The sequence below is a fragment of the Gavia stellata genome, chromosome 3, assembly GCF_030936135.1.
Source record: "Gavia stellata isolate bGavSte3 chromosome 3, bGavSte3.hap2, whole genome shotgun sequence".
Classification (NCBI taxonomy): Eukaryota; Metazoa; Chordata; class Aves; order Gaviiformes; family Gaviidae; genus Gavia; species Gavia stellata.
In genome coordinates, this window is record NC_082596.1 from 55,954,972 (window position 1) to 55,968,799 (window position 13,828).

Consider the following 13,828-nt stretch of genomic DNA (forward strand, 5'->3'; position numbering starts at 1 on the left):
GTTTAGACAAAAAGAAACCAAATAAAAAAATGTATTCATGTCTATCTATATGCATTCATTATTATACAGAATTCCAAATTTGGTATATAATGTGTGTTTCACCTGTTTATATCCCATAGATGTTAATATACTACAGTGATACCTGTACTACACATTTGGGCTAAAAGAAAAAAACACCTCTGTGAATAGATACATTTGAGAAATTTATTTCTTCCAGCCCTATATGTAACATGGAGAAGTAGGAAATGTGTACAGCAGGTCACTGGAGGGACAGTGTTAAGCAAGCCACTAAGTTTCAGGAATATGAACTGTCAGATCCTAGTGTAATACATTCCTTCCTCAGGCTAACCCAACCCCATAGTTTTCAACCTGCACTTGCCAACTCACAACTTGAAGGTTAAGTCCTTCAACAAAGGTACATATCTCCCTATTCATTCTGCTACATGCACACCACATTTTTGTGTTCTTTGAATTTTGAGAGTAATAATAATAGCTTACCACGACAGCTTTTCTCAGTCACTGCATCCCCATAATACCCATTAGCACACTTTTCACAGTGGTGACCTGCTGTGTTCCCCAGACATTTCAGGCATTGTCCTGTGAAGGTATCACAGTGGCCATCTTCTTGAGGGTTTACATTGCCATTGCATTCACAAGGAGCACACGATTGTCCAGGCATGAGTGGATTTCCATAGTAACCATTAGCACACCTGCATCAGAGATGAAAAGCTTTATCAGCTGGAATGCAGTCATGTCAAACACTCTCCCCACCCAAGGGAGCATTTCCTATTACATTTTTACCTAAAGTGTCTCTGTATCACAAGCAAAGACAAAATGGGAAGAAAAGTTTTATTAGGAACATTCCGTACATGTGGCAAGAACAATTCAAGGCAGGTAGGATGATGAACAGTTAGCGATGACAATGATACAGATATTTTACCCAAAGCTAGTGTACATACCTTTCACACCGAGAACCAGTATAGCCTGGAAGACATCTGTCACAGACGATTCCACCTCCTTCACTCAGCTGGCAAGTAGGACTGAAACTATCAGTAATATGTATGGCAGTCAGTATCAATACACAGAACCACAAGACTTCTACAAACATTCAACATCCACCCTTCAAGTCCATGCACCTACGTTATATATATGATTATATAACCACGTAATTGCAAATTTTTCTAGATTAACATCAATGCTTTAAAAATTACAAAATGTCAAATTTATCATTTTCAAAAACTCTTGAGGTTTTTTTCTTTTAAAGGAAAGGAAGATTTTAAAACTTCCCAAAAACCTGGCCCTCTTTCTAGCAAATCTGTCCAATTTCTGTACCGAGCTCCTCTTTTTCACATGCAACACTTCTGTCCTTCTGTTGTTTTCTGAAACAACAGTGATTTTGCTGACAAGTTCAAGGATAGGTCGAAGTATTACTTTTGCCCTTTGTGTACAAATTGCACCAGTCCACTCAGCCTGTCTTAGCTTAGTCTATACGCTTGTCTACCTGGAAAAACAATGTTTCTATGAGATACACTCAAATTTCAGATTTCACAACATTTTTCTTTATCTTGCTTTCTGATTTTGCTGAAGATGCAAAAGAAAATCTCACATAAGCAGCTTACTTGTTTGCAGCAGAACTCAGAGGACATGCACAGGGCTGGCAGTCCTCAGAAGTTCCTTGGGACGGACTTCCATAGAAGCCAGGCAAGCACTGGTCACAGAAAGGTCCTGTTGTGTTGTGTTGACAAGCCTGTGAGACATGGAAAAAATCTTTTCATATTTACTCTTGACGGTTTTTCAGTCCCTGAGGGATCCCTGCAGGAGTCTGCATGCAGCATAATATGACAGCCGTGAAGGACAGAGTAGAACTTTGTAAATAAGTGGGGGGTTTTCTGAGTTGTGACAAGAAATCCTAATTGTTTCTTTCCTACATTTTAGAATATACTTTACACCATGAAACCAGCCACATTACTTATGCACAAATTTAAACATATTTTGCATATGGCACACATCTGCAGTAACAAACTTCTTATATATTTCTTACTGGTGTTTAGCCATTGTATTTCTGTGACCTTTAAATTTCAGAAGAGATCTGAGAGCTAAATTCTCTCTTCAGAAAGTAATGTGTAATTTCCACTGATGTCAGTCATGGAAGATGCACATATATCCTAAAACAGATATTCACCCAAAACATTGCTCAGTTTTGTTCCTTTCAGGAAAAAGTTTTATTGTCACCTGCAGCAAGTTTAAGATTTTTATCAGCCAGTATATGGTGACATTTTTATTTTAGTTCTAATTATTCACCATTTGAAATGGTAAACTGAAACAAACCCTTTATTGGAGATAACTTTAATGGAGCCCCCTGAACATATTCTGAAGTAAACAATGAAAAGCAAGAAAAATAAACACTTGGTACCTATAGCTTGAGATTTACATACACTGTAAACTTGTCTCCCACAGCCAAAACGTTCTCCTAATTCCTATATAGATGCTTAAAACGTAAACACGTTGAAGGATGACTTACAAAGCAAACACCATGAATATCACACTCGGTTGCATGCCCATTGCATTTGCAGGGTTGACAAATACCTCCAAAGAGTATTCCATCCACACGGTAGTACCCAGGGAGACAGGACTGAAAAGAAATGGGGTGAAAAAGCAGTAGCATTATGTGTGTTGAAAGTACACATCAAAACGTTTTCAAAGATCCCACTTCCGACCACCCACCATCTGATTCATTCACACTGTGGTAACTGAATGCTCTTTCAGCTCTATTGATGTCACTGCAACTCTTTTCTGGTGGTTGTTTTTGACTTGCACTGGAAAAAGGGGATAAGAATTAACTCCATGAAACTTTGATTCAGCCCTTTGTCCCCTGGAGGCACATAAGTTAAGTTTTGTCCAGTTGAATATGTAAAGGTCTTTATTATGGGACGATAAAGAACAGATGTTCTACCTCCTCTGCAGAATCGTTAGTGATACTACGGCACAAAGCTTCATACTGAAATTTTTTGTCAAAATAATTCCTGCTATTCTGCAGATGGTGCTCTGCCTCCCTATTCACAGATATGTAAGACACCACCTTGCGTGACACATTTGACCCTTGTGGTATCTTCCAAATGCTAGCATTCCTCCCTGCTAAGATTCCTTATTGCCTCCATAAACCTAATGACATAAAATAGAAATAAGCTGCGCATGATTCAGATCCAGGAAAAGTGCTATTAATGAGTAAGGTAAGCTCAAAACAGCTTCACAGAGCTTTTACAGCTGCTCCCTCTGCAACACTGATGTTCTAAAGTGTATCATCATCTTGCAGTGCCACCAAATAGAATTCAAGAAATAAGTTTAAAATCCCATTTAGTGTATTTGGAAGAAAATATCTACAGCATTGTGTACAGTATAGTAGACAGCATTTCACCACAGAACATATATTTTCATGGCAGTATAATTAAAGGCAGCCTGCCTTTAAAACCTAGATTCTTTCAGATAGGAGATTAATTTTGCATACATAAAACACTGTAAGAGATTACCTCACAGGATATTCCTGTGTAACCTTGAGGACATTCACAGAATTCCACATCTGGTGCTGAAGAAAGATCTATAACATTTGCACTTGCAGTATCCAGGGTCACAGAGTCCAGCCTAGGATCAAGCATGAAAACATCACATCATTTGTTTCCCCAAACTTGATTTGGAGCAGGATAGTTTGCTTCTAGGGGAAATGCTAGCAGCACTGCTGAGTGCTGCTCCCTGGCAGTGACAGCTGAGGAACAGGCACAAATCTCTGCTGTAAAAAAAGACTATGATCACAGTGTTATCACTGCAGATGTGCCCTCCTCCTGTTATCATTGTTACTACCATTGTCTCTTGTCCTGTGGAGAGGTTTAAACAAAACCTTCACCCTCTACCACAGTGTTAGAGGTGTATCGGTCGGACAGCCTTCTATTGCTGCCCTGAAATAAGACAGCTTTCCTGCACCACGTCTAAAATAGACACATATCACAGGTGGGTAAATAGTGAGAAACAGCATCAATTCATTGCTGCTGCACAGAACAGAATAAAGCAAAACCTTTTACTACAAACAATGGCATTTTGCAGCAGAGACTATCCTTTCAGCCACAGGTAAAATGATTTAAATAGATCTTTACAAATATTCCAGAAATATGAACACATTGTCCCTAAATGGACATAAGTATCAAGGGCACAAAGCAAATCTAGTATCAAGTCCAATGTTATTGACATGAAATGCTACCAAATTAGAGAATGAGGAAGAAAGGCTATTGGCGAAACTAAGGGAATGAAGTAAATAAATTATGAAGCTCTGGAACTGATTTCCTTGAGAGCAATAAGACTTTATTCCTGTACCTCTTGGAGAACAGGTAAAACAGATCTGTAAGATCTGATGCAGATACTGCTAATGCTGACTTGAGACTATGGAATGACCAGTTAATTTGTTCCAGCCCAATTTTCCTATTAAGCACTCCCTTAGAGATAAGCATCAGTAACATCTACAAACAGACATTAAAAGACATTACAGCCAACGTCTTTCCTGGCACATTTTCAATAGTCAGTGATGGATTAACTTGCCACATACAAAAAAAAAGCATACTGTTGAAAGTTTCAGAGGTATTTCCCTCTAACAAAGCAGCCATTGTAATAAGGCTTTTATGCAGTGTTCCTTTAAAGCAGAATACCTTTATAACAACCAAATGCCCTTTTCCACACATTCCACATTAATGTATTTTGGGGACAAGACCAGTCTTGAGAAAATTTTAAAAAAAAATTTTTCTAGAAATTATTAATGTGAAACTTTAGGAGTACTGCCACTAAGAATAGTGTTTCATATGCACAAGAATAATAGAAGTATATAGATTAACTTGAATATTTTCTCTCCCTCACCTGTACACAGCTTTTTTGGCAATGTTGTAGTTGGCCCTGATCAGAAGATGGGTCACGTTTACCAGAACAGTCATCAACCTTTCCCGGTCTATAGCTTTTTTTGTATTGAAGTCTATGAAATTCTCCGATACAAATCTCACAGCATTAGAGTACTCCTCATATGGCTGTAAAGACAAGCCCGCTGCTCTTGTACTCAAAATTTGCCCATTACCCTGAAATTGAAAGACAGAAAACATTTTCCATATTTGCATGCAAATTTTATTAAGCAATTACATTTAGTGTCAGATATACATCCAGGTAACACAGAAAACAGGCAATCAAGCTAGATTTCTTGCACTAGAAAAAAAAGTAAAAGGTCTGCATTTTCCATGGCTTCTGGAAGACTACAATCCCATTCCCTTTTGGTTCAGAGAAATACTTGATTTTCTTCTGGAAAAAGAATTAAATTACATTTCAAAAATCAAACTCCTCTACAAAACAAAATCTCTTTTCTCCTTTGTTCTATTGCTAAGTATGTACTACAAAATAATGCTTTTTTGGAGGTGCCTGGATACAATATAGACCCTTACTTTTTAACTGCAATATAAATCTAGAAAAGCAAGCAATCAGCAAGAACACTCATCTGTTTAATAAATGTAAATCCTTCCAGCTTATTGTAAATCTTTTGTAAACAGAGCTTTGTACATTTGGTAACAAATACCCCACGTGTTGACACATAGGTTAAAATTTAGGTATTTATCATTTAAAACTATATACCTCCAATGTCAGACAAATGGATAAAAAAAAAAAATCAGAGAAATGAGTCGTAACAAAATCTTGGTAGTGACTTTTAAGAAGGGACTTATAATTGACAAAACTACTACTATATATTATTTTATTTTCCTTTTTTTAACCCTTCCATAGATTCCTAATAATGTCTGAATAGTAACAAGTTGAAAAAAATCCACCTGTATGATGACGTCCACACTAGATACTATATCACTGTCCACACTCTCCATTGGAATGTCATAAGATACTGTATACTTCAAGTCTCCACCAAAAGCTGTGAGCTGAAATAACAAAAAGCCAAGTCTTAACAGCACAATAACCTCCAGCCAACATAAAGAAGTGACATGGGATGGTATAATGTCCAAATTACAGGAGTACATGGCTTACAAATACCACTTTCCAGGGAAAATTTAACAGGCCATGTGTATCAGTGCAGGGACAAGCTCTGGCTTGTTGCTGTGCAGGTGGGAAAGCTAGCTGAAGGCTCTACAGATGATTCAGATAAGTGGCCTCATTCAGTGAAACACCTACAGAACTTTCAACAAACAGCAGAGGTTTACACTACTGTCCTAGCCAAGGGGCACAGCATATTGGAGTTATTCACATTCCATATTCCACCTTTCAGGCTCCTTAGCCCCACAACTGCTGCTGGCTACTTCAAAGTAAGTTAAAGAGTAGTACCAACAGTTAGACCTATATCAAACAAATAAGAGATCAGAATTTGAGTGAGCATTGCCCTGTGCAAAACTATTCCTTAATGTTATACTTCTGAAACTTGTTTTCATTTACTGTGTCACCATACTAAGAAACAGGGGTGCAAGGACAAAGAGACTGGACTGAAAATAATTAAAAGAAGTGAGGTTGCAAGATCCCCTCTACTCAGCACTGGTAAGGCCACAGCTGGAGTTCCGAGTCCAGTTCTGGGCTTCCCAGTACAAAAGAGAGATGGATATTCTAGAAAGAGCCCAGCAAAGGGCCACTAAGATAATTAGGAGCCTGAAGCATTTTTCATATGTGGAAAGACTGAGAGTGCTGGGACTGTCCAGCCTAGAGAAGGCTCAAGGGGATCTCATCAATACATATAAATATCTGAAGGGAGGGTGCAAAGAGGATGGAACCAGGCTCTTTTCAGTGGTGCCCAGTGACAGGACAGGAGGCAATGGGCACAAACCGAAACACAGGAGGTTGCCCCTGAACATCAGGAAACACTTTTTTTATTGTGAGGGTGACTGAGCACTGGCACAGGTTGCCCAGGGAGGCTGTGGAGTCTCCAACCTTGGAGATACTCAGAAGCAGCTCTCTGGACATGGTGCCAGGTAACCTGCTCTAGGTGACACTGCTTGAGCAGGGATGTTGGGCAAGATGACCTCCAGAGGTCCCTTCCAATCTCAATTATTCTGTGAGTCTGTTGCAAAAACTGGGAGATCCAGAGCTTTAGGTAGTAACCAGGGCAAAAACTAAAGACTACATGGTTGGAAACTAATAAATGTTAAATGGGAGATTGCCAAGAGGCAGGTAAGAGGAATTTAATGGTGCTGTCTACTGTATTGGAAAAGGTGTGAAGAGTGTAAGCTTTGGGATAGCAGCCAAGAGTATGGGGAATGTGAGCAAGTAAGTTAGTAACAGTTAAGAGAAAAAAGGAGATATAATATTGTGTCAAAGAGAAGGAAGTGGGGAGATGAAAGAGCAGGAAGAGGATACTGGGAATGTCTGGCCAGGAACACTATGATTTGAAGAGCAGTAGTAGATTGAAAAGTCTGGTAATATTGGGGTTTATGTGTAATTTTTAATTACAGAAACTATATATTTAGAGCAATATGTTATGATTAAAATAGAGAAACTATGAAGGAGTTTTGACTCTAGGTGAGTTCTTACTTTATTTCCTAGATATGTCTCAGGTGCTGACCAGTAGTAAGTATGTTCCAGCACTTTCACAGCCTCAGTGTTGTTAATACTTATTTGATGGGGTCCATCAAATTGGCTTTGCTGAGGTTGCACACTCCTTGCATTATACAGATCAGTAACAAGCCATCCAGTCATGTCTGATATCTGCAAGAAAGAGTAGTAATATTAATGGAGTCAGGCTTTGTGTCACTGAGAAAGCAGTCACTAAACTTAACCCCTCCCTAAACATTAATTTGAACTGATGGATCTGTAACACTTTCATTAGCCCAGTCTGACATTCAATACCCAGAAATATGCCAATTCAGACTAGGATTGTCTTTACATCTCTATTAGAGAGGAATAAAAATATGATGAGTGTGATTTTCATCCTCCCAATAAAACTAGCGTTACACCTATGTAATTCCCTGAGATAGACCTCAAAGCCCTTTAAGGTCTGTAATTCTATCGTACCCATTTATAGATAGGGCTGAGCTGGAGGAAAGTTAAATCCAGAGTCCCAGAAGAGGGAGCAAGATGAGAGAACTTTGTTCTTCTCACTGAAAGAGTTTTATACAAGCATCTTAGAATGTCAGTCAATTTGATGCGTTTTCCTCTCTTTTTATTGGCACACAAAACAGGGGACTAAAGTGTGACTAGCTCTGCAAAGATATGGAAGGAATTTGGTGGAAGAATAGTGTCTCCAAAGCCCCCCTAACTCAAGAAATGTCTATTCAGAAAACAATGATCTTTAGAATCACTCTGTTTTCTAACAAAGAGTATTGGCAGTATTGCCAGAGGTCACTCTAGCCTTGATCAATAGGTATGAGAGCAAGGAAACAGGTTTGGGTTCATCTCTTCAATATGCAAAGAAACTTCAACAGCACAAGGTCAGAAAAAAATGCTTTTTTCCAGTGCATTATCGCAGCCTCCATCACCCAATGCTTCTGGTATTACTGCAAGCCAGTGGGGCCAAAGCCTGCACTAGGATGACTCAGAGCTGCTGAATGACAATGAAAATCCATTCCTCTGTAAGGAGACACATGCCAGAATTTGGAGTTGTTGAAGAGAAATATAGTACATTTTGCAGCTGCCTGAGGAAAGAATATTAGGTCATGGACAAAACACATAAATACCTGACTGACGGGCCATGCTAGGCTGTCACAGACATCAGAAACCCCAAAGCAGAAACACTCTGTGCAGCCCTGAGGATTTCTTTCTTGCAAATTGTAGAATCCTGGTTTACAGAGATCACAGTTTTCACCTTCTACATTTTCCTGTCAATGGTATATAACATTTGTTTCGCATCAGCATTATTATGGTAACAAACACTGTGGATTAGATGGGATTTAGGCATAACAGCATTCAGAAGGTTATAAAAGAAAACAGATTTCCGCACAGCGGGATTATTGAATAAGATTCAGAGCTTAAAACTAAAACTGATTGGAAAAATTCATCAGAATTTGCCAGTTCATCAAAATCTAAACATGCCCTGGCAAGGGCTCTATTGCACTGAAATTTCAGCACATAGGCAGGGTGTGAAAAGCTTCTTCCAGCTTGCCAGTCTACTTCTCTCACAGCTTGAATTTGTAGATTGCTCTGGAGAAAAGTTCCCATGTTTATTGAATCCAGATAGTCTACATACAGCATAGCTCACCTTTAAGGCCAGGCTCCTGGTGCTACCACAGCCAGCTTCAAGACAACAGTTCCTCCACTGTCTATTAATACTTAAATGGTGATCCCCACCACTGCTGGCATCTCTTCCTGGAGGAACACCACATAGACTTATGCTAGGTGGCAGCTCTTCCTCCTAATATGCTCTGGCTAAGGTCCAGAAACTCCTGCTCCAAAAGTAGAGGTACTCCACTCCTTTAGCTGCTATCACTGGCCTGCTGCCTCTTTACCATGCAAATTGGATAGTTCAGAGCATACTGCTACATACCTCTTTCAATGTAGAATTTATGGCAGGGGGCGGGGGGGGGGGCAAAACAGTGCAACCAATTTTTTTTCTTGTAAAATTTGTACAGGCAATATGTAGTTATTTATTCAAAAAGTTTGGACAATTGCTACTGACAAGCAAACCAGTAGAGAAAATATTCATTAAATGCCCATGAAGCTGTGTAAATAGATTATCTCAGTGGGTGTTTCTACACAGTAAGATATAGAACATTTGCCACTGCCAGGGGCAAATTTCTGATCATGTCCTAGCTTCATATCAGGACAAGACCTGGACACACATGACTCCCCCATCTCAACCTTTGGTTTCCACTATGGGAAATCTCCACCACAAAGGCAAAGAGAACTTTACAGAGAACCCCACAAAGTTCCCTGATACATATGGTTAGAACACCAGGACTGCAGGGCACACAGTGAAGCATATCTGTCCTGCTATTTTGAGGAGGCCTGTATGAGCTCTGCATTGCAATTTGAAATGCAATGCCTGTGAACTGAATTCTGCTTTCAGAAGCAGTTACCAGGGTAACTTCACTTCAGTCAAACGAATCACTCCAGATTCCAGACTTACATCAGATTTGGTCCCATGGAGCAAATTTCAGGCTTACCAGAGAGAAATCTGAGACCTTTGGTGGCAACACTACCAATTGTCTCTTCTTCTGGACCACTGTTTGGCATGTCAGGTTTACATAAGACCTCTCTAAACAGGTAGGTTATGTGCTTTTGTAAGCAAAGTACAAACTGTTTTTGCAAACCATATGAAAAAATTATGATGCCCAGCTCTGATTCAAAGGCTGAGGATGATTGCTTTCTATTTGTTAATACCCAAACTTGGGAAAAATCTCAAAGGTCCTCCTGAGATAATGAGATTTTAAAATCTTGGATTTTTACAGAAATAATATTTGTATGCTCTTTTCAGCTTTTTTATTTCTCAGTCTTCAGGATGCACTTGGATCACATATTTCACTTTGTCTCTGTAACATTATTGGACAGAAATTATAATTTATTTCTTAATGAAAAATAAAAATCTTACCCAATGACTAGACCTCAAGAGCTGTGTTTCACAAAAGATCAAATATTATGAAATTCAGAGTATAAAAAGGAATAGCTTGCACTACAGTGTTCACAGAGACTGCATAGGCTTAGAAATCCTGTCTCCTTTATTTGACATTTGGAGCACACAACTTTTCTCCTTCCTTCCTTTCACCTCTATAGGTGGGCTGCTGGCTGGTAACACTCTCAGTGATCTGGCCTAAAAATTCTGTATGCCAGGCTCATGCCCACGACAGCACTGAAAGGGGACAGTTTCTCATCCAGTTTATACCAAAATTTTCACCAGTTAGCTGCATCAGCTAATACAGTGTTACTCTAGCTCAAAATCAGGCAAAATAGTTGTATCTCCTTTTTTGTATTTAAATTGGCCATTGGAGCAATGTCTTTATTCTAGACTCTGGTTATTTATATGTTTGATATTTTGGATCAGATAAATTATGCAAAAGGACTAAGAAGTTTCAGTAAAATTGTCAAACAAACCACATTTTTTTTGGCTCCTGTTCACTGTCATACTTGGCAACAAATACATGAACTACTAGCTAACATTCAGTTCAGAAAGTTAAGTGTAACTTCTTGAAATATTGACACACAGCTTTGTAATAAAGTTCAGCAGTATCTACAGCTGCAAGATATTTCAGGGGCTTTGGATATTTACCAAAAAATAAAAGAAAGCTGCAAAACTGCTCTCTTTTTTAACTTTTTTTACGGTTTATACTTTGTAATCAAATAATTAAATCATATTTCATACATACATCTAATGTAATTGTTCCAGTAGTTCTTTCCAAATGCATGCAGTTTCTTCACACAAAGCAGATGTTATAAACACATCCTTTCTTTACAAGAAATCAGTGACTTTGAAGTATCAGCTCATTCCTAAAACCAAATCCAACTAGGCGTACTGTCATACCCTCTGTGATTCTCTCTCACACTCACATGTGCAGTTATTATTTGATTTTAATGTCAGTCTGGCCCATTATTATAGAAAATGGTGTATCAGTAACATACAGAACTATTCAACATAAATTATCATATTTTTCAGTACAGAGAATAGTTAGCAATTTTAAGTTCTAGGTTGTCAGGTGTACAGTTACACCAGGTTACTTCCTATAAAAGAATTGATCTCTCCAGTTACTGAAGTAGTTTCCTTTATTAAAAAGGAGTTTACAAATCAATCCACAGATTCGATTTTAAACAAAAATGACAGTTTAATACTCACTTTGCAAAGACAAGGTTCTGTGCACGGATCTTCATTAACGCTACCAATCAAGCTACAGTTACAACGCAGGCAGTTTGGATAGCCCCGATACCCAAATGCACAACTATCACATTTTTCTCCTGTGTAACCTTCTCTGCATTGACACTGACCTGGCCAAGTCCCTTGAAAAGCAAAAATACAAAAACAAATAAATAAGAGCAGGCAGTAGGCTGGATTCAAGATGTCTCAGAGGGTGCAAGTAATTTAACATTCCTTTTTTTTTAATACACTCCATGTTATAGTCCACACAGATATTTGGCATAACATCAGTCTCACCATTTATTTTTCGTGTTTAGAGTACCAGATGCGCAGAAACTGCAGCAAAAAGGATTTTGTGACAGCTGTAACAGCACTCAAACAACAGTGTTAGATCTCAATCCTTCACATTGTTTTACATAGTCAGAGTCTGCCATCCCCACACAAGATCACATTCAGGGACCTGACATACCTTAAAATCCTAAAAGTATGTTATGCCTCACCTGTCCTTCCTAAATATTTACCATTGTTTTGAAGTGGTACCTAAGTGGCAGCCATTCACAAGTAGATAGTGTTCCCTCAGACTTCAGTGTCCAGAAATACAGCCAGATTTGAAGTTTAGAGAAAAGGCGCTTCCCGCGCCCTTACCATGCTGTGAGTCAGAATGGTGCTCATCTTTAACACAGTCAGAAGTCAGAGCACCAAACGGGTCGCAGCCACAGGGATAGCAGGGGTGATCCTCATAGGGAGAAACCTATGAAACAAATGTTCTCTGTCAAATTCTCAAATTATTAACTGGGAAAACTAAAGTTACATCTGTTTGTCTGGGATCACCAGAACTAATATGAATGAAGACTAGAAAAGCTAATATGCAGTAATAAATCAAGGGACTGGTTTAATTTTAGCAAACAGAAGATCAGGGGATTGCAGCCTAGAAAAAACTTAAATGCAGGAACAAAATTTGGTCTTCAATAGCACAAAGGTATAGTAACTGCTAATGGCTGGAAGCTGAAGCCCAACACATTCAGCCTAAATAGGTATTTTCTTAATGTAACAGCAATTAACCACTGTGATGGTTTGCCAAAGATTATGGAAATGTTTAAGACAAGAATAGATGCTTTTTGCAAAGGTACTCTGAATCAAAGAGGAAGGAAATGAAAGAAATCCTTGGCTCTGTGTTCAATGGGAGGACAGATTATCTGCTCATGAAGATTCATTCTGAATTCATGATCTTTGAAATATAAGGCAATGCAATTCGTACGCCAAGGATTTTATTTTCTTTGAGGGAAAACTTTCCTTTGAGGTGCTTCAGATGTAAAGCAAATCAGTTATGACCTCTAGATATACATTTATTGGCTATGAGTTGATTGAAGACTTTTCTTCAATGCTTCTTACAGGCAAGTGAATCAGACAATCTCCGACTCTGGTTTACTTCTTTGGATGAGTTGTACCTGCTGTCTACTCATACTCCTACAGACTCACCCTTGCTCTCTGCACCAATTTATGTTGGATTTTTAAAGCATGGGTTTTCCAAAATATGCATGAACATGCCAAAGCAAGACCTTTAATATGTCTCATTATACAGAAACCTCTAACATTGTAGGAAGTTCGTATGTTTAATTCTGTTAGTCCCATCTTAACAAATGTCTTTTCTGGAGTTTGGGTCATTTTTCCAAAGAGTAATGCTTGTCAATAAACTGGAAAGTACACAGGCTCAGAGAGCACATGTTCTACAATAATAATTTCAAGAAGAGTATTTGTTGCAACATCTCATGAGACCATGTAATGGTCCTTTTTAACACTGGTTGAAATGTGCTGATATAGGATGGTACACAGTTTTGGCACTTCTCAAGACCCTGAAACTTCAATACTGGCACTTTTTAGAGCTTTATCCACAGGATAAATTGGTTTCCTATCAGAAAATCTCTATTTCCACATTAGGACTTCAAGTTTCATCTTCACTTATTCTTTTCTTCTCCAACAGCTTGACCTGCCCTCCCACACAACTGGACAAGCACTTTGCTTTTCTCTGAAATTTTTTGAGGT

General features: G+C 38.6%; 1 protein-coding gene across 1 annotated transcript in view; it reads right to left on the reverse strand.

The window, feature by feature from the left end:
- The window catches only part of LAMA1 (laminin subunit alpha 1), an 84,664-nt gene that overhangs the window by 52,264 nt on the left and 18,572 nt on the right, over positions 1-13,828 (reverse strand). The window contains exons 9-19 of the mRNA XM_059815631.1: positions 12,431-12,536; positions 11,768-11,928; positions 8,682-8,822; positions 7,540-7,713; positions 5,844-5,945; positions 4,897-5,108; positions 3,528-3,639; positions 2,522-2,632; positions 1,620-1,747; positions 960-1,046; positions 499-710 (exon numbers count right to left, since the gene is read on the reverse strand). Of these exons, the coding sequence (XP_059671614.1) occupies positions 499-710; positions 960-1,046; positions 1,620-1,747; positions 2,522-2,632; positions 3,528-3,639; positions 4,897-5,108; positions 5,844-5,945; positions 7,540-7,713; positions 8,682-8,822; positions 11,768-11,928; positions 12,431-12,536 (1,546 nt within the window). The remainder of the gene's footprint in view (positions 1-498; positions 711-959; positions 1,047-1,619; positions 1,748-2,521; positions 2,633-3,527; positions 3,640-4,896; positions 5,109-5,843; positions 5,946-7,539; positions 7,714-8,681; positions 8,823-11,767; positions 11,929-12,430; positions 12,537-13,828) is intronic.